This window comes from Bos mutus, chromosome 19 (assembly GCF_027580195.1).
Source record: "Bos mutus isolate GX-2022 chromosome 19, NWIPB_WYAK_1.1, whole genome shotgun sequence".
Taxonomy (NCBI): Eukaryota; Metazoa; Chordata; class Mammalia; order Artiodactyla; family Bovidae; genus Bos; species Bos mutus.
The window spans coordinates 56777906-56799742 of NC_091635.1; the positions used below are offsets into that span (position 1 = coordinate 56777906).

At 41.8% G+C, this 21837-nt stretch overlaps 1 protein-coding gene across 1 annotated transcript in view; it reads right to left on the reverse strand.

Moving 5' to 3' along the window:
- TOM1L1 (target of myb1 like 1 membrane trafficking protein) overlaps positions 1-21837 on the reverse strand; it is a 62213-nt gene that overhangs the window by 31831 nt on the left and 8545 nt on the right. Inside the window, exons 4-7 of the mRNA XM_070357304.1 lie at positions 15061-15210; positions 14137-14262; positions 13054-13146; positions 11840-11956 (exon numbers count right to left, since the gene is read on the reverse strand). Of these exons, the coding sequence (XP_070213405.1) occupies positions 11840-11956; positions 13054-13146; positions 14137-14262; positions 15061-15210 (486 nt within the window). The remainder of the gene's footprint in view (positions 1-11839; positions 11957-13053; positions 13147-14136; positions 14263-15060; positions 15211-21837) is intronic.

Consider the following 21837-nt stretch of genomic DNA (forward strand, 5'->3'; position numbering starts at 1 on the left):
CCTCTGGTGGGAATTTTGGGGACTTCAAGTCTGGGAGACAGCATCTCCAGTGATCCGGAGAACTGTTCCAGGAGGCGGGGTGAGGGTGAGGGAGGAGTCAGGTTACACAGAAGCTTGCAGCAAGAGCAGGTAGTCTCAACATCAAAAGATTACTGCGAACTAAGGAAACAAGGTATCTCAAGTTAAGGAATTTAGCGTTTTTCTATAAATGGGAAGAAGCAAGAGTCTGGGCTTACTGAAATGGTTCCTTTCATTTGCATCTCACTATCTGGGGCCAGCATACTGTGATTTTATTATCCACATCCTTAATTCCTTGCTCACCACAGGGAGCAAGGGCAGTTAGCATCAGCAGGGCTGTTGGATGGCAGGCAGTGTTCTTCCAGGGCTCAGAAATTCACATCTGGAGGGCCAGAATCCCAGATGGCTGTGACCTCCTTGTTCATTGACATAGCAGGAAACAGTCCCTTTCACAGAGCCAGTGAGCCATCACGTTACAGCCTCCCCGACGTGAGCCCTGAGGGAATTAGGCTAGAAGCAGGATACCTGCTATCTAGCAGTCCGCCTCTGTAGCCACCCCCACCCCAGAGCAGGGGACGCTGGCCCCAGATAACCAGGAATAATTTCAGAGAGCCAGACTCCTACATCCTCCCATACATAGAAAAGCCCTACCTTTCTTAACCTGAGAAGCTTGGTTTTCTTAGTTAATCAATTACTTTATTGATGGCTATGCTGGGTCTTCGCTGTGCACGTGGCCTTTCTCTAACTGTTGTGTGCGGGCTTTTCGCTGCAGTGTTTCTCTTACTGAGGCGCATGGCTCTATCACGTAGGCTCAGCCAGCAGCTGTGGCTCGCGGGCTCCACGCGGGCTCAGCAGCCGTGGAGCACAGGTTTAACTGCTCCGCAGCACATGGACCCTTTCCAGACCAGATTGAACCCGTGTCCCCTGCACTGGCAGGTGAATTCTTAACCCCTGGACCACCAGGGAAGCCCTGGTCTTCTTTAACTAACAGTAACCTTTTCATGTTCTTAGAGAAGGAAATGGCACCCCACTCCAGTATACTTGCCTGGAAAATCTCATGGACAGAGGAGCCTGGTGGGCTGCAGTCCATGGGGTCACAAAGAGTCGGGCACGACCGAGCAACTAACACACTTTGATGTTCTGGCTACCTGGTCTTTGTTACAAAAACTCTTACATATGTCTCCTCCCGGCTTCTTCAGAGTAGTACCTTAGAGCATGTGACAAGCTGTGTCTTGGGCCTCGGCCCTCAGTTTTGTCCATCAAATAAAACACAATTCTAAACATTTAGGTTGAACATTTTTCAGTTGACATCATTTGGCTGTTTGCCTGTATCCTCTGTAATGAACTGATAATAGTAAGTAAAGTGTCTCCCTGGATGCTGTGAACCATTCTAGCAAATTACTAAACCTGAGGAGGGGGACGCAGGGCTCCCAGTTTGATTTGTAGCCAAAATGGAGCAGAAGGGTGGGTAATCTGAGGACCCACGACTTGTGATCGGCGTCTGAAGTGGGGACAGCTTTGTGGGACTAAGCTCTTTACCTGTGGAGTCTGTGATGTTTCTGGGTAGCTGGTGCCAGAATTACTTAATGTGAGGGAAAAAATTCAGACCTAGTATCCAAAGTGTTGTGAGTAGAGAAACAATTTCCTTTTATGATGTTATTTAGATTACTAGAAAAAGTTCAAATACTTGTCAAAAGAATTTAAGAACAGCACCCCCCACACCAGATCTCTATGTGCTCCTACCAAAAAGCAAAGAGAGACAAATAAGTTGCACATTGAATAGGTTCCATAAACAAACTGACTGAGGGCCAGAACCATTCAACCTGAATTGGCCACGAGTGCATTCGAAGCTGGTTTACAGCCCAGTCTCTTTACGATTCAAGGCAACACACAGCCCTAAGCTCTGGCATCAAAACAGCAACCAACAAATCAGCATTATCCTAGCAAAATTCAACCAAACATCTGGACCCGAAGACTTGGACACAAAAAGGCATTTAGTACACTCCAGGATGGCAGCAAATAAAAGGGGATTCACACATTTGAACGGGATGTTTCAGTGGACATCTTATGAAAGGACTGTTAGCCACGGATGGATGAAAACATGAGAGAAAAATCCTATCACTACATTTCAAAGCGCTGAACGGCTGGGGAGACTGTATGCAACTAGGAATATTGCTGTGTCCCTTCTTAAAAAATATTATGTGCTACATACCCTTCTACTTTGATACCAAATTTTAAAAATTTTAGTGTAACATGCTAAATATCGTGAGTCACAAAATTTCTATCCGTAAACATCCTCGGTTGTGGATTTTTAAAAAGGGATTACTACATAGGAACTCTAATGATTAATTTTCTTTTTAACCTCCTCGTATCAGCTCAGTTGTGTCTGACTCTTTGCAAGCCCATGGACTGCAGCACGCCAGGCCTCCCTGTCCATCACCAACTCCTAGAGTTTACTCATGTCCATTGAGTCGGTGATGTCATCCAGTCATCTCAACCTCCGTCATCCCCTTCTCCTCCTGCCTACAATCTTTCCCAGCATCAGGGTCTTTTCTAATGAGTCAGTTCTTCACATCAGGTGGCCAGAGTATTGGAACTTCAGCTTCAGTCCTTTCAATGAATATTCAGGAGTAATTTCCTTTAAGATGGACTGGTTGGATCTCCTTGCAGCCCAAGGGACTCTCAAGAGTCTTCTCCAACAACGCAGTTCAAAAGCATCAATTCTCCAGTGCTCAGCTTTCTTTATAGTCCAACTCTCACATCCATACATGACTACTGGGAAAACCATAGCTTTGACCAGCTGGACCTTTGTTGGCAAAGTAATGTCTCTGCTTTTTAACATGCTGTCTAGGTTGCTTGTAGCTTTTCTTCTAAGGAGCAAGCGTCTTTTAATTTCAGGACTGCAGTCACATCTGCAGTGATTTTGGAGCCAAGAAAATAAAGTCTGTCACTGTTTCCATTGTTTGCCCATATGTTTGCCATGAAGTGATGGGACCAGATGCCATAATCTTAGTTTTCTGAATGCTGAGTTTTAAGCCAACTTTTTCACTCTTCTCTTTCACTTTCAACAAGAGGCTCTTTAGTTCCTCTTTGCTTTCTGCCATTAGGGTGGTATCATTTGCATGTCTGGGGTTATTGATATGTCTCCTGGCAACCTTGATTCCAGCTTGTGCTTCATCCAGCCCAGCATTTTGCATGATATATTTTGTACATAAGTTAAATAAGCAGGGTGGCAATGTACAGCCTTGATGTACTCCTTTCCCAATTTGGAACTAGTCTGTTGTTCCACGTCTAGTTTTAACTGTTGCTTTTTGACCTGCACGCAGATTTCTCAGGAGGCAGGTAAGGTGGTCTGGTATTCCCGTCTCTTTCAGAATTTTCCAGAGTTTATTGTGATCCACACAGTCAAAGGCTTTGGCATAGTCAATAAAGCAGAAGTAGATGTTTTTCTCAAACTCTCTTGCTTTTTTGATGATCCAACAGATGTTGGCAGTTTGATCCCTGGTTCCTCATGAATCTCCTCATACATAGGATTTACATAGATAGAAACTAAGTCCAATGATAAATGACTTGCCCATGACTAAGAACCCCAAAAATCATTACCAAAATGATGTAATATTCTTAAGTAAAATATCTTAAAAATAATACACTTAAAGCCACTGATCCAAAATATTGATTGTTTTTCAATGTATATTACACTGTGATGTTCTATAGGATATTAAGAGATATTTAGTAAATGGATAGTCTTTGGTCAATAAGTCTGTAAATATCAGGTTAAACAAAGACTCTTTAAACAGATGAACAAAAAAATACTCAACAGGGTATTCACCCTGGTAGTCCAGTGGTTAAGAATCCACTTTACCATCCAAGTGACTTGGATTCAACCCCAAGTGGTAGAATTAAGATCCCGCATTCCCCAGAGCAACTCAGCCATGTGCCACAATGACCGAAGCCCACTTGCCCCGAGCCAGGGCAGCACGACCAGAGCCCATGTGACACCAGCACAGAGCTGGTGCTCCAGAGCCCGTGTGATGCCAGCACATAGCTGGTGCTCCAGAGCCCATGGGCCACAACTGTGGAGTTCTTGTACTGCAATGAAGATCCTGCAGGCCACAACTAAAACCTGGCCCGGCCACATAAACAAACTTGGTAATTAGTTCAAAACCACTCAACAAAACATTAGCCAAATCTAGCAACAGAAAAAGAATCATACACCATGATCAAGTCAGATTCACCCCAGCGTCACAAGGATGGTTCAACAAATGCAAAATCAACGTGATACACATCAACATAAGTTAAGACAAAAACCACATGATTGTCTTAGTAGATGCAGAAAAAGCATTTGATAATTCAACATCCATTCATAATAAAACTCTTATCAAAGTGTGTAGAGAAGGAATATATCTCAACATTTCAAAAGCCATTTATGACAAATCCATAGCCAACATGATACTAAATGGTGAAAAGTGGGAAACCTTCCCAGTCTCACCACTGCTTCAACACAGTATTGGAAGTCAGAGTCAAAGCAATTAAGACACACACAAAAAAGAAATAAAATATATCCAAATTGGAAGGGAAGAGGTAAAACTGCCAGTATATATGCAGATGACATGATACTCCATATAGAAAACCCTAAAGATTCAAGAGATAAACTATTAAAACTGATAAATGAATTTAGCAAGGTGAGCTGCTGCTGCTGCTGCTGCTGCTGCTAAGTCACGTCAGTTGTCTCTCACTCTGTACGACCCCACAGACGGCAGCCCACCAGGCTCCACCATCCCTGGGATTCTCCAGGAAAGAACGCTGGAGTGGGTTGCCATTTCCTTCTCCAATGCATGAAAGTGAAAAGTGAAAGTGAAGTCGCTCAGCCGTGTCTGACTCTTAGCGACCCCATGGACTGCAGCCCACCAGGCTCCTCCATCCATGGGATTTTCCAGGCAAGAGTACTAGAGTGGGTCACCAGTGCCTTGTCTGAGCAAGGTAAGCAGGATACATTATTAATACATGGAAATGTGTTGTGTTTCTTTATACTAACAAATGAAATATCAGAAAGTAAAAAACAACAATTAAAAAAAAAAACATTTAAAGTCTCATCAAAAAAAAAAAAAAACCTAGGAATAACCCTAACAAACATGATAAAACTGAAGATAAAGAAAACTGTAGATGATTCAAGGAAATGGAAACATATCTGATGCTCTTGGATTAGAAGAACTAATACAGTTAAAATGGCCATAATACTCAATGCAATCCACAGATTTAAGGCTATCCCTATCAAATCACCCATTACTTTTCACAAAATTAGAATAATCCTAAAATTTACATTGAACCATAAAAGACACAGAATTGCCAAAGTAATCCTGAGGAAAAAGAACAAAGCTGGAGGCATACCCTGGGCAGACTTCAAACAATACTGCAGAACTACAGTAATCAAAACAGTGTGTCACTGGCACAAAAAACAGACTTCTAGATCAATGGAACAGAACAGAGTCCAGCAATAAACCCATGGTCACACCTACAGCTTTGTAGCTCACACTACACCTACGGTCGGGTAACCTTTGACAAAGGAGATAAGAATAGACAGTCTCTTCGGCCAGTGGTACTGGAAAAGTTGGACAGTCACACATAAGCTGATGAAGTTAGAACATACCCTCATACCATAAACAAAAATAAGCTCAAAACGTCTTAAAAACTTAAACATAAGACATAACACCATAAAGCTCCTAGAAGAGAACATAAGCAAAACATTCTCTGATGTAAACTGTAGCAGTGTTTTCTTAGGTCAGTCTCCCAAGGCAACTGAAATAAAAGCAAAAAAAAACAAACGATATCTAATCAAACTTATTAGTTTTTGCACAGACAAGGAAACCACAGTTCAGTTCAGTCGCTCAGTTGTGTCCGACTCTTTGTGACCCCATGGACTGCAGCATGCTAGGCCTCCCTGTCCATCATCAACTCCCAAAACCTGCACAAACTCATGTTCATCGAGTCGGTAATGCCATCCAACCATCTCATCCTCTGTCATCCCCTACCGCAAACAATACAAAAAGAAAACCCACAGACTAGGAGAAAATATTTGCAAATGATGTGATCCACAAGGGCTTAATTTCAAAAACGTATAATAATATACTGAGTTCATACAACTCAATAACAACAACAACAAAAAATGAACATCTCAATCAAAAGACACACATCTGGCCAAGAGGCACACAAAAAGATGTTCAACATCACTATTTATTAGAGAAACGCAAAGCAAAATAGCAACGAGGTCTCATCTCACACTGGTCAGAATGGCCATCACCAAAAGTCTACAAATAATAAATGCTGAAGAGGGTGTGAAGGGAATGTAAATTTGATGGGAATGTAAGCTGGCACAGCCACTACGGAAAACAGTATGGAGGTTCCTTAAGAAACTAAAAATAGAGTAACCATATGACCCAGCAATCCCTCTCCTGGGCATATAAAGAAAAGATGAGAGCTCTAATTCAAAAAGAAATGCAGACACAATATTCACAGCAGCACTATTTATAACACCCAAGACCAACGTAAGTGTCCATCAGCAGATGAATGGATAAAGAAGATGCTCCCAAGCTGTGGCTTTAAACCCTCTATGCACCAGAGGGATACCACAAATTCAAACCCATTGATGGTGGGTGGGAGTGGCAGGGGCCCCTTGGGGGTCTATCTGACTCTCCTGTGCTCTCTGCAGGTAGGATTGCATAGATATAGCTTGAGAAATGACCTGTTCTTTTTTCTTTACCTACTGGCCACAGTACGGTGACCCCTGGATTAGAATAAACAATCCAGGACACTTGAGACTGCCCACAATGAGTACACCACAGAACTCAGAAGGAAATGAAAGATGCTCTGTGACTACAGACCAGGGAAGCCACAAGAAGATGGGAGTAGGCGCAGCTAACAAACAACTAAGGCACGACGACCCCTACCCATGTCTCTCTCCCCACAGGGGACAAGACAGAGAGGCAGGACTATCTGTGTCCAAGTGGGAGCAATGCTTGGGACAGAGACAACGGACACTGTTTGCAGATGCTGGTAGCGTCCAGAAAAAATAGGAACATCAAGGAGATCAAACCAGCCAATCTTAAGGGAAATCAACTTTGAATATTTGTTGGAAGGACTGATGCTGAAGTTGAAACTCCAGTATTTTGGTCATCTGATGCCAACAGCTGACTCCTAGCAAAGTACCTGATGCTGGGAAAGACTGACAGCAGAAGGAGAAGAGGGCATCAGAGGATAAGATGGCTGGATGGCATCACCGAGGCAATGGACATGAACATGGGCAAACTTTGGGAGATGGTGAGGGACAGAGAGGCCTTAAGTGCTGCAGTCCATGGTGTCGCAAAGACACAACTGGGTGACTGCACAACATATAACTCAGAAACTACCTCCCAATACATCCCACCCAGAATCACCCCATGCTAATGATGCCATTATTGTTGCTTAGTCATTAAGTCATGTCCAACTCTTTGTGATCTCATGGACTGTAGCCCACCAGGACCCTCTGGTCTATGGGATTTCCCAGCCAAGAATACTGGAGTGGGCTGCCATTTCCTTCTCCAGGGGATCTTCCGCACCCAGGGATCAAACCCGAGTCCCCAATACTGGCAGGCGGATTCTCTACCACTGAGCCACCAGGAAGTCCCATGTCAAAGCTACATAGTCTGGGAACTGCAGCAAATGCAGAAATATGCAGACACAGTGCCAAGCACAAGATGCAGCAACGGTGTCTTCCCTCAGCATGAGCAAGCTGGGTCACAGAGAATGCAGACCAGCTGTCAGAGGTCTCACACACAAAATGAGCTAAAGAGACTTCCCGGGCGGTCCAATGGTTAAGGACCTGCCTGCCAGTGCAGGCGACACAGCCTGATCACTGGTCCTGGAAGACCCCACATGCTGCAGGGCAACTGGGCCCACGTGCCACAACCACTGAGCACACACGCCTGGAACCAGTGCTCCACGACAAGAGAAGCCACCACAGTGAGAAGCCCGTGTGCGGCAGTGAGGATCCAGTACAGCCAAAAATGAGTTAATTACTTTTAAAAAATGAGCTGACTATCACTAATCTGTCCAGATATTTGAGAAATACAATGAAAGAGGTGATGAACAAGAGAACTTGCACCCAACGAAAGAGAATCCACAGAGCAAATGGAAAAGCACCTTTACAAATTATTATCCTTAAAGATAAAAGGGGAAAGCTCATCCATGAAAGAACTACTATAATGAAATACATTTTTAAAATAAAAAAATTGTTGAAATAACAAATGGTGCTGGGAAAACTGGACAGCCAGTTTATGTCAAAAATGAAATTAGATCATCCGTTAAGTCCATATACAAAAACAAGCTCAAAATGAATTAAACACGTAAATGTTGGACTGGTCACTTTACAACTCTTAGAAGAAAACATAGGCTGAATATTCCCTGACATATATCACGGCAACATCTTTTTAAATCCATCTCTCCTAGAATAATGGAATAAAAGCAAAAATAAACAAATGGGACCTATTTATGCTCAAAATTTTTGCATGGAAAAGGAAGCAATAAACAAAACAAAAAGACAACCTACAGATTGGGAGAAAGTATTTGCAAATGATGTGACTGATAAGGGATTAGTCTCCAAAATTTACAAACAGCTTTTGACACTTATAGCATCAAAACAAACAACCCACTCAAAAAATGGGCCGAACATCTGAATAGATATTTCTCTAAAGAGTATATACAGATGGCCAATAGACACATGAAAAGATATTCAAAATCAAAAGATATTAGAGAAATGCAAATCAAAACTACAATGAGATTATCACCTCACACCAACAGAATGGCTATCATAAAAAAATCAACAAACAACAAATGCTGGAGAGGGTGTGGAGAGAAAAGGAACCCTCCTGCACTAGAAAAAAATCTATGACCAACGTAGACAGCATACTAAAAAGCAGAGACATTACTTTGCCGACAAAGGTCTGTATAGTCAAAGCTATGGTTTTTCCTGTAGTCATGTATGGATGTGAGAGTTGTACCATAAAGAAAGCTGAGCACTGAAGAACTGATGCTTTTGAACTGTGGTGTTGGAGAGGACTCTTGAGAGTCCCTTGGACAGCAAGGAGATCCAACCAGTCCATCCTAATGGAGATCAGTCCTGAATACTCATTGGAAGGACTGATGTTGAAGCTGATACTTTGGCCAACTCATGTGAAGAGACAACTCATTAGAAAAAACCCTGACGGTGGAAAAGATTGAGCACAGGAGGAAAACGGGATGACACAGTATGAGATGGTTAGATGGCATTACTGACTCAATGGACATGAGTTTGAGCAAGCTCTGGGAGATGGAGCTCCCAGAAGGAAAGGGAAGTCTGGCATGCTGCAGTCCACATGGGGCCACAAAGAGCTGGACACGACTGAGACTGAACAGCAACAACAACAACACAGCCACTCTGGAGAACAGTATGGAGGTTCCTTAAAAAACTAAAAATAGAGCTACTGTATGACCCTACAATCCTACTCCTGGGCATATACCCAGAGAAAAACATGGCCGCAAAAGAGACATGCAACCAGTGTTCATTGCAGCACTGTTTACAATAGCCAAGACATGGAAATAACCTAAATGTCCACTGAGAGACAAATGGATAAAGAAAATGTGGTGTACACAATGGAATATTAACAGCCATTAAAAAGAATGAAATACAGCCATTTGCAGCAACATGGAAGGACCTAGACAATGTTATACTGACTGCAGTCAGTCAGACAGACAAGGAGAAATATCATATAACATCCATTATATGTGCAATCTAAAAAGAAATGATATAAATGAACTTACTTATAGAACAGAAAGACACAAACATAGAAAACAAACTCATGGTTGACTTACAAAACAGAAAGAGACTCACAAACAGAAAATGAACCCGTGGTGGCTGGGGGGAAGGCTTAGGTAAGTACTTTGGGAAGGTCATGTACACACTGCTATATTTAAAATAAATAACCAAAAAAGACCTACTGTATAACACAGGGAACTCTGCTCAATGTTATATGCCAGACTGGATGGAGGGGTATCTGGGGGAGAATGAATACATACATACGTATGGCTGAGTCCCTTCACTGTTTACCTGAAATTATCACAACATTTTTAATTGGCTATACCCCAATACAAAATGTTTTTGGTGTTAAAAAAATAAATAAAAATAAAAATTAAAAAACTATTGAAATAAAACGTTCATTAGCAGGGCTGAATAGACAAACCGATATTCAAGTTTAAAAGAAATAATACGTGAACTGGAGAAGCTTTGCTAGACCTACAGCACAAAAGAAGGAAGAATCAAAATGTATAAAAGAGATGGGATAAGAAAAATATAACTGAAAGTCTCATCATCTAAACGATGTTCCATACAAAGAGAATAGAAAGAATACTAGAAAAGAAATATCTGAAGTAAGAGCTGAGAATTCCCGGAACTAAAATAAACATAAGTTGACAGTGCAAAAGGCCTATCAAGTGCTAAGCAGGTTAAAGTTACGGGAAATACACATATGCACACACACCCCTGTACACAGTATAGTGAAATTTCAGAAGCATTAGAGAGAAGTCACAAATACAACCAGAGAAAACAGATTATAAAACAAAGGTGCAATAATCCATAATATACTTCTCAACAGCACCACTGGGGACAAGAATAATGAAGCAAGCACTATCTTTGAAGTACTTATGGAAAATAATTCTGTATTAACCCCTTTTATCTGTTGAAGGATAGTAACTATTTGTAGAGAAAACCGCGAGCCTTTACACAGCAGCCAAAAGACATCTTTGGACATGTAAACCCTCAAGGTTTACCACTAGTAATGATTTAAGGAAACAGCAGTTAAATATAAGTGGTAATGTTGAAAAAGGGCATTTTTACCATTTACTATTTCCCAAACAAGCGATAATCAAGAAAAATTTCACTTACTAACAATCAAAGGACTTAAAGGAAAAATAACAACAACATGAGACTTGGGGAGTGGGGATCAGAGAAAAGCAAAAATATGTCAAGTTCCATAACTTTTGGGGGAAGAAAAAGATTTAGAAACTGATTTTTTTCCTCTGCTTCTAAAATTATGTTAGAAGTGTGTGCTAAAATTTAAAATAGATAATTAGAACAAACCTATTAGAGGGAAGAAATGGTCTGGATGTAGAGACACAGAAAAGGGTCTGGGAGGGCCCCCATCGCAGTCAGAATGAACAGCTGGTGGTCCTTCGCATGCTCACACAGGTCCAAATGCACCGTCTACTCGCTTGGTCCCAGCCTCAGCAATGCCTCTCTCTGAACTTTTCCAGAAACCCTCCCCTTTCTCTGTGCCCCCCACTCTGGAACCTACAGTATGATAAAATACATTTCTATTAGAGCAGAAATTCTATAACACTTGATTTTACAAAACACTCTTGCTTACTAGTCCCAAGTCCCTTAAGGACTAGGGACAGCCTCCTCATTCTGTATCCTTTACTGCACTGTAGTTACTCATTATGTTTGTTGAATAGATAGATACAGAGGCAACATTACACATTTAAAACAATTACAGACTAACTGAAATTGTATATGGCAAGGCTATCGATGATTAATGATGTTAAATTATTTATTGCAAGAGGGTAAATACCACATCTAACTTACTACTGCATTTCTGATAAAAGTCATCCGTGCATCTTCCTGTTAAGTTTAAAAAAATCAAGGAAAGACACGGGGGGATGGACTAGTCAATGTGAGGGTGTCTTCCATCTCACAGGCTCAAAGTTTAGAGAATAAGAGACACTGCTACCGACCATCCCTGAAATCATACTACACCTGCAGAAGCTCTATGTCTTCATGGTTCTCAGAGCCAGGAATATTCTCCATCAGTATGGCAGACATTACTCTCACATTCATTTTCACCATATCCAATTCACTGTGTAGTTTTCCAATCTGTAGACGGCAACACAATAACCAGGAAGTGAGACATAGAGAACAACTCTGCTTCCTGCTTGCAGAGAAAACGCTTCTGTAAAATTGAGTACTTTCAAATTTATATAAATGTACATATAATTATTTTACAGGTGTATAATCTGTCACCTTTTAAAAGGTCTTGAGAGCTCTTGCATTACATTTAAAAACATGCTCTAGGAAAGTTGATGAAGGGGAAAAGTCAGATTAGAACCAAGATGGAGAAAAGAGAAGATGATCATACCAGGAACCTGGACAAAATTGCAAATGTGAGTCTGGATTTCCGGGAAACCAATGGGGGAGGAAAAAAAAATGAATGTTTTATAGTCCCATTGTATTAAAGAAGGAAGAATCAAAACAGTTTTTTTTTTTTCCTTCCTGGATTAAATTCCAAGAGGAATTAATCACATGGACTACTACATAATACCAAATAATAATAATACAAGGTCTTTTTTTTTTTAAACTTTGGCCACACTGGGGCTTCTTGTGGTGTACGGGCTTAGTTGTCCTGTGGCAGGTGTGATCTCAGTTCTCCAAGCAGGGGTTGAACCTGTGTCCCCTGCATTGGAAGGCAGATTCTTAACCACTGGACCGCCAGGGAAGTCCCTACAAAGTCTTAAATGATAGTTCCCTTATAGCAGGATAGAAATGAGCTTCATTTAATAATTGCTTGTCTAAACCTTTGATAAACAGATAATAGACAAAGCAGTAAATGTAATTTGATTGCCACAATTAATATCAGTAATAAGACTACCATTCACTGAGCTGTCTGAAATGGCATATGGGCAGTCTTATCAGGGGCAACAGGATCAGCTGCTTATATAAACTCCAGGTACAGCCAAGCCTCCACAAAGCCACATAAGCCACTAGACAAGCACAACTGTTAAAGCTCAGGCTTTCAGAATCAGGCAGAATTCATAGGATTAATTCCACTTAGAGCTGAACCATCATACACATACACTTCAGTCCCCTTCTCTGTAAAATGAGGCTAAAAGATACCTCCACCTTATGATAACATTGCTAAGAATAAACAAACTGCAAAAAAAGTCATGAATAAATACAATCATTGCTATTGTTACCTGTTCTGGGACCAATGTAATAGTGGAGATCTTGGGAACTATAGAAGGAAGAGCTGGTGCAGAAGGAACAGACGGTGGTGGATTCAGGGACATCTATGAAAAATGGAAATATTATTATTTGAATTAACTTGGCCACTGCAAGCCCATTTTTCCATTCAGATGACTCACTCACTAGGGCGAGTTAGCCCTCAGGACAAAGCCTTCACAAAGGTCAGACTGTGGTATACACATGAATTGCTTTTTCTACCAAGGCAGGACTCACCAATCTACAGAAGGGAAGAACTACTATTTTTACATTATGGAAAGAACTACTGTGTTTATGTTATGTTTTTACATTACATTACAGGAAGCCAAGAGTTGACTTATAGTCAGTCTCTCAAAGTGTTATAAGTTCAAAACCTGAAAAGTTATTTACAGACTTGAGAGTGAATACATGTGAACATAAAGAGACTCTTCTATGGGCACAGTATTAGTAAACAAATTTATTACATGACTACTAACAGAGACCCTTGCCGGTCTAGCACCAATCTTTTCTTTTGAAAACTGCCCCTACTCTGCTCTACCTAAACGATTTCTATATGAAGCCATCACATTCTTGTAAGACCTCACTTAACTTGTGCAGAAATGGAAAACTGACCCATGTTGATTCAATGAGTCCTTCCTCTGCAATTGTGAGCTTTGAATCTGAAAAAGCTAAGGCTGCAACATGAAAATGTGGGAGCTATGTTGTCTACCATTAGCGCCACCCTGGGAGCCCTGCGCAGAGTCAGACGGAAGTGACTTAGCAGGCACATGCATAGCAGGCCTGGCGTGTTATCTACCACATAGAGAAAACTGGTCTGTGAGGAGAGAACGAGCTGATTGTCAAAGGGGAGCAGACAAGTAACGAGGCATTTGAATCTTGGTTCTCTGGTGTTCCAAAGATCCAGTTAACACCAGCCTTCTTGTGGCCTGGTTATTCTATGAAATCACAGATTCATCTTTTGGCTTAAGCTAGGTGGAGCTAGAGTCGTTCCTTTCAATGAAAAAAGACCCAAGCCCTTCTCTGTCTTTCTCTACACAGGTCAAAAAAGGGCCTCCTACCTCTTGTCTGGCTGTTTCAGTCTCTGCATCTGATGAAGGAAACTGAACCCCTTTCTTAAGGAGGTCCAGGTACACATCTTTCACTTCACTGACATCCACGCCTCCTGGGAAACCCTGCGACCATGTCTGAATTCAAGAGACGGAAAGTTTCAGAGAGCAAAGAGCAGCGAAACAAAACACAATTCTGAAAGTGACCACCAAAAAATCAGAGACTGACAATTACGAAGCTTCCTCAGAAAGAGAAAGCTACTTTTGAATGCCATACACAAAATGTACAGTTTTTGCAGTTTTTTTTTTTTGGGGGGGGGGAGCGGTTACTTGTTTTTGGCTGTGTCACACAGCAGGTGGTATCTGGGATCCTAGCTCCCTAACCAGGGACTGAAGCCGTGCCCTCGGCAGTGCAGATGCTGGAAGCACATTACCTTAACCACTGGGCCACCAGGAAAGTCCAAAACGTCCATTTTTAGAGATTAGAATAATGTAAAACATTTTTAATCATCAGACTGCCATGCCTCAACAATTTAGTGAAACTCTACAATAGATACTATTGTTTTTTGCTGTACTAAATCTAAAATTAATAGACTCTAAAACAGCATCTGTAGATCTTTTGCCAAATAACTCTGCAGGCAGTGAGTTACTGACCAGAGAAGATAGTTTCCATATCTGCAAAATAAATGTATACATCACTATCTCTTCTGTCTGACCCGGATAAAACAGAAACTGAGAGACAGGTATGGAAAAGGCTATAAATTCTTCAGAAAAAGGCCAGAGTCCAATGCCAAGAAATTATTACATGGAAAACAGAATAATAAAAACACTTTGAAGCTCAATCCCAGGCTTATAAAGGATCACTGAGCCAACTGGGAGTTAGGAAATTAAGCTTCTTAGACATTCACTATCCCATCAGGTATATAACAGACTTACCTTAATGAAATTCAAAATTCTATTCTGAATGTCTATTGGCAATGTGTATCTGGGATTCAGCAGCTTAACTAGACTATCTTTAACAAATTCCTTCTTCACAATCAGAGACTGGAAACTCGGACCACAGTTCTGCATGCACATGTCAATAAGCTGAAGAGAAAAATCAAACATTTTATCTCTTTGGCAAAACCACCTCCAAAATATAAGATAAAAATTGCTAAGTGATGATTTCCACCAGCACAAACAAAATTTGGTTATCTACTAAAATATATGGCAAAATGTTCAGTTCTGGGAATGTGAGGAAATTTAAGGCATAATGCAATTGCTTAGCAAACAGACAGTCTTGTTGGGGAGCCAGGACACAATTATGAGAACTCATAACAATGTGAGGTGGTAATGTCAAGGGCCAGTGCGAGGTGCAAACAAAGCATGCTGGCTCTAGACAAGGTGACATTTGTCCTAGTGTTTCCAGCAAAGTCCTGCTGAATTCCTATTGCCCCAGCTTTATTAAGGACATCATCTCCTTTCACTTCCAAAAATGTCCTTGCCTGGATGAAAACTTACATGGTTACTCCAGCTACAGACCTTTACAGGCAGATGTGACCATTTAGGGCCAGGTGTTTAAGACTTTTGGAAAAAGGTAGTCCTAAGCTGGCCTTTGAAAAATGGTCAAGAAAAGGATAAATGCATATAAAGCAATAGTCTAGACAGGTAAATCGTAAAAAAATTTATGTACAGGTGATGAAGTGTATGAGCTGTGAGAAGGAAAACAAGTTTTCTGGTTCGTAGAGGCTTCTTTATATCGGCAAACTGGAGAGCCTGGGGAACTGGATGGATAAAGTCTGGAGGGGCATCATCCAGACTGTGCAGAAAGCTGTGTGGCAATGTAAAGAATGGACATTATTGAGAAGGCACCAGGAAGCCACTGGAGGGTCCTTAGTTTGTCACCATCACACCTCTGTCCTGAACTTGAGAGAAGGTTGGTGCAGCACCCTACCAAAGCAACTGGAGGGCAAAGACCCTGAAATGATGGAGAGATCCAGCAAGGACCCCCTAATAGAGCCTGATGCAGACAGGCTTAAACTGTCTTAAACTAGGATGATGAGGGTGTAAGAAAGGGGAAGACATGAGAATTATGAAGGAAGGACTTCCAACAACTAGGTATTTGTTGACAGGGAAAGGCTGAAAGTTAAATGACTGTTACTCTGCATGAGATTGATAGCACTTTGGATGGAAATCTGGAAGTGGATGGGATAGTATGACTGGCCTAAGGTCAAAATGATGGGTTGAAACTTACATTTTTTGAGTTTATAAGTGATGCAGACTGAATGTCTGTGTCCCTCCCAAATTCCTATGGTGAACCTCTTAATCCCTAACATGATGATATTTGGAGGAAATTAGGTCATGAGGCTGGAGTCTTCATAAACGAGATTGTTGTTGTTCAGTCGCTAAGTCATGTCCGACTCTGCGACCCCATGGACTGCAGCACACCAGGCCTCCCTGTCCTTCACAATCTCCCAGAGTTTGCTCAAATTCATGTCCATTGAGTCGGTGATGCCATCCAACCATCTAGTCCTCTGTCGTCTCCTTCTTCTCCCGCCTTTCTTAGAAAAGAGGGATAAGAGAGATCTCTCCTTGGCCACATGATGATACAACGAGAAGACAGCCATTGACAAGCCAGAGGGCAGGCCCTCCTCAGACACTGGACCTGCCAGCACCCTGACCTTGGACTTCAGATCCTCATAGACTGGGAGAAATAGAAAAGTCTGTTGCTTAAGCCACCCCATCGATGGTACCTTGTTAGGCTGCTCAAGATGACTAAGACAGAAGGACAGAGACATTCAAGTGGAGATTTCTGGCTGAGAGCTGTACATGCACAGATACAGCTCAGGAGAGACTTAAGCCCACAGGGAGTACCTGGGGCTGCCTCGCATGAGCAGAGAGGAGGAGGCACGGTGGGATTCAACTGGAAGGCTGGAAGGAGGATCGAGAAAGGCAGCCCAAGAGCGACCAACGGAAACTGAGGCATAAAATAAACAGAACATAATGCTCATAAAGTCAAAAGTGGGCAGGATTTTCAGGATGATGGAGTGTCAAACAGTTAGGAATATGGAGTGAGAAAAACTCAGGTAGGTTTGTTGATTAGTGGAGTCATCAATCATCTTGAAAAAAAGATTTTCAACACAGCAACATGAACAGAAGACAGGCTAAGAAAGAATGAGCTGGTAGCAGATTTCTGAAAGTGATCTAAAAACACAATGAAATCTCTAGTGTCCATGCTTCCACCTTCTCAGAGGTCATAAAGACCATAATATGACCAGGATAGGTATAATCTCTGTAGAAAAGGAGTCCTGAAAATTGATTTTATACCATGCTCTGTACTGTGTCACTTTAATGGCAATACAAATAGAAGAAGATATGAAAGCTATAGTTATAAGGGCATCGCTGCTAAAAAAGCAACCATAAAATACAGAAGCTGAGCACATGCAGCATGTGAAACATAGGGAGAATCTTTAACCAAAGGAAAATAAAATCAGAATCCAAAACATATTAAGATGAACCTATTTTAATACAAGTTGTTTCGAGAAAGACAAGTTGAATAACAAATGGCTTTTTGCTTGATACACTATTATGATGAGGAAAAGCGCCTCTAGTTCAACGGGAATTTATAGAAATACTTCACGTGACCAGTTAAGCAGTCTTAGGCAAAATACTTTGCCTCCAAGTCTCATCTTCCATAATAGTAAAAGAAATGCTAAATATTCCACAAACCACTTTTTACTGTTGGAGTATCAAGATTTTATGTTAATGGGCAACATTCCCAGGAGGTTACCTATAAAAATCAAAGAGTCAATATGAAACGCTGAGAATGTTAACATCTGGAGATCATAAACCATGCCCTTTGTGCTTTCCCACTGGAATCTAGAGTGTCAGGACCACTTACTTCTATGCTATCACCTCTTCCTTCATGTCACGGTACCTCTCACACCCCAGCCCACTTAGCTAAACAATAAAACTTAGAGTGGTGAATTGGAAAAATCACATACCTTGTTTCTACACATTTTGGAATTGGGCTTTGGTGCAATTTATGTGTTCATATAACCTATGAACATGGAGCTATCCAGGTGGGATTCAACTGGGAGGCTGGATTCAACCAGGTGGCACAGTGGTAAAGAATTCACCTGCCAGTGCAAGAGATGCAGGAGATGCAAGAGATGTGGGTTCGATTCCTGGGTTGGGAAGATTACCCTAGAGGAGGAAATGGCAACCTAGTCCAGTATTCTTGCCTGGAAAACTCCATGGAGAGAGGAGCCTGGTGGGCTGCAGTCCATGGAGCTGCAAAGGGCTGGACACGACTAAGCGACTGAGCACACATAACCTATGAACCAAGAAACCATAATCTGAGGTGGAGAAGGGAACCCAGGAGGAGGCAACAACTGAGAGACTGCAGAGTATGCTGATCTGAGGCTTCACAGCTGTCCCTCTGCACGTGGCTGGGCAAATCACTTATCGTGACTAAGACTCAGGATCATCAACTGCAAAATGAGCCTACCTTCTTCCAGAGACCTGCTGTAAGGCTTAAGTGGAAAATGATGCATATGAAGAGCCTGACACATAGCAGGACCTTAATAAATGTAAGTACTGTGATTGTCTGCTCACACAGATAATTTCCCATCAAGAAAGAAAATATTGATGAGCCAAGATAAGTATTCCTTTCAAAAATGTTAGGGAAAAAAGCTCCATGGTAGTTTTATTTCTCATGGTAAATTTCTAAATGAAACATAGTAACCCAGGCTCCAGGGTCATCCAGAGCTGAAAAACAAACTAAGCTAAGGCCACTTTAGGGGATGAGCTTACTTTGTAAGTTTCTAGAGGAATAAAGACATTTTACACTAATTCTGAAGTCCCCATAACTCACCACCTAGGGGGTGCTTCAACTAATTAACTGATTCCCAGGAACCTATTCAACCACTTTCCTCTTCACAATAATAGTATCTTGCTGAGACTTACCATAACTGACTCATTCAAGTAAGGACTAGACTCTAGATATCCATTGACGAATGGATAAAGAAGTTGTGGTACATATATACAATGGAATATTACTCAGCCATAAAAAGGAACACATTTGAGTCTGCTCTAATGAGGTGGATGAACCTAATACCTATTATACAGACTGAAGTGAGTCAGAAAGAGAAAGATAAATACCATATTCTAACACATACATCGGAGAAGGCAATGGCACCCCACTCCAGTACTCTTGCCTGGAAAATCCCATGGACGGAGGAGCCTGGTAGGCTGCAGTCCATGGGGTCACTAAGAGTCGGGCACGACTGAGCGACTTCACTTTCACGCATTGGAGAAGGAAATGGCAACCCACTCCAGTGTTCTTGCCTGGAGAATCCCAGGGACAGGGGAGCCTGGTGGGCTGCCATCTCTGGGGTCGCACAGAGTCAGACACGACTGAAGTGACTTAGCAGCAACACATACATATGGAATCTAGAAAAATGGTACTGAAGAATTTATTTACAGGGCAGCAACGGAGAAACAGACATAGAGAATAGACTTACGGATATGGGGAGAAGGTGAGATGTATGGAAAGAGTAACATGGAAACTTACATTACCATATGTAAAACAGATAGCCAATGGGAATTTGCTGTATGGCTCAGGAAACTCAAACAGGGGCTCTGTATCAACCTAGAGGGATGGGATGGGGAGGGAGATGGGAAGGAGTTTCAAAAGGGAGGGGATATATGTATACAAAAAAAAAGAGTTATCAGTTCAGTTGCTCAGTCATGTCCAACTCTTTGCGACCCTATCAACCGCAGCACGCCAGGCCTCCCTGTCCATCACCAACTCCCAGAGTCCACCCAAACCCATGTCCACTGAGTCAGTGATGCCATCTAACCATCTCATCCTCTGTCATCCCCTTCTCTTCCTGCCCTCAATATTTCCCAGCATCAGGGTCTTTACAAATGAGTTAGTTCTTTGCATCAGGTGGCCAAAGTATTGGAGTTTCAGCTTCAGCATCAGTCCGTCCAATGAATATTCAGGACTGACTTCCTTTAGGATGGACTGGTTGGATCTCCTTGCAGTCCAAGGGACTCTCAAGAGTCTTCTCCAAGACCACAGTTCAAAAACATCAATTCTTCAGCGCTCAGCTTTCTTCATAGTCCAACTCTCACATCCATACATGACTACTGGAAAAACCATAGCCTTGACTAGACAGACCTTTGTTGGCAAAGTAATGTCTCTGCTTTTTAATATGCTGTCTAAGTTGGTCATAGCTTTCCTTCCAAAGAGCAAACATCTTTTAAATTCATGGGTGCAGTCACCATCTGCAGTGATTTTGGAGCCCAAGAAAATAAAGTCTCTCACTGTTTCCACGGTTTCCCCATTTATTTGCCATGGAGTGATGGAACTGGATGCCATGATCTTCATTTTTTGAATGTTGAGTTTCAAGCCAGCTTTTTCACTCTCCTCTTTCACTTTCATCAAGAAGCTCTTTAGTTCCTCTTTGCTTTCTGCCAAAAGGGTAATGCCATCTGCGTATCTGAGGTTATCGATATTTCTCCCTTCAATCTTGATTCCAGCTTGTGCTTCATCCAGCCCGGCATTTTGAATGATGTACTCTGCATGTAAGTTAAATAAGCAGGGTGACAATATACATCCTTGACGTGCTCCTTTCCCTATTTGGAACCAGTCTGTTGTTCCATGTCCAGTTCTAACTGTTGCTTCTTGACCTGTATACAGATTTCTCCGGAGGCAGGTAAGTGGTCTGGTATTCCGATCTCTTGATAGAAAGAGTTATAAAGCCTGATAACTAAATGGTTTTTAAAATAAGACAAAACAACAGGCTTCTTGACAAAACCGCACCACCAACTGATAGTAGGAAATCAGAGTCTAGTCAGATCCCAGCAAAGGCTAATCAAGGCTAACAAGTCCATGGAGAACCTAAATGACAGATAATACAAAGGACATTTATAATCGACTTTGACAGGCTCTCATCACTTCACCATGATAAAATGGAAATGTAATATATGAGGATCCATTGTTAAAGAGTTTATTGGTAAACAAATAATTGCCTTTGACAGACACTGGATATTTGTTTCTGTGACTAATTTCTCTCATAATTCAGTTCAGTTCAGTTCAGTCACTCAGTTGTGTCCGACTCTTTGCAACCCCATGAATCGCAGCACCCCAGGCCTCCCTGTCCATCACCAACTCCCAGAGTTCAGTCAGACTCATGTCCATCGAGTCAGTGATATCCATCCAGCCATCTCATCCTCTGTCATCCCCTTTTCCTTCTGCCCCCAATCCTTCTCAGCATCAGAGTCTTTTCCAATGTGTCAACTCTTCGCATGAGGTGGCCAAAGTACTAGAGTTTCAGCTTTAGCATCATTCTTTCCAAAGAAATACCAGGGCTGATCTCCTTCAGAATGAACTGGTTGGATCTCTGCTTAAGTTTATATTAAAGTCTGTTCTAAAAAATTAAACACACCACTCCAGTGCAGTGAGTAGTCTGAGGTGAGGTGCCTGGGCCATTAAATAAAGAACTCAGGGAAAGCTGCATGAAGCTATCAAGAATCAAAGGCCAATTCAAAGAAGTCCAAGAAGCAGGAACCTTAATGAACTCTGCCCCTAACAATGAGGAGCTATTCTGGCTCCTAACCTGTGACTCTCACCTTTACTATGGCACAGGTCTTAGACTCACTTGCTGTCACGTGCTGGTATGGAAATCAGGAGGCGAGAATGAAACAGTTACCAGAGATGGAACA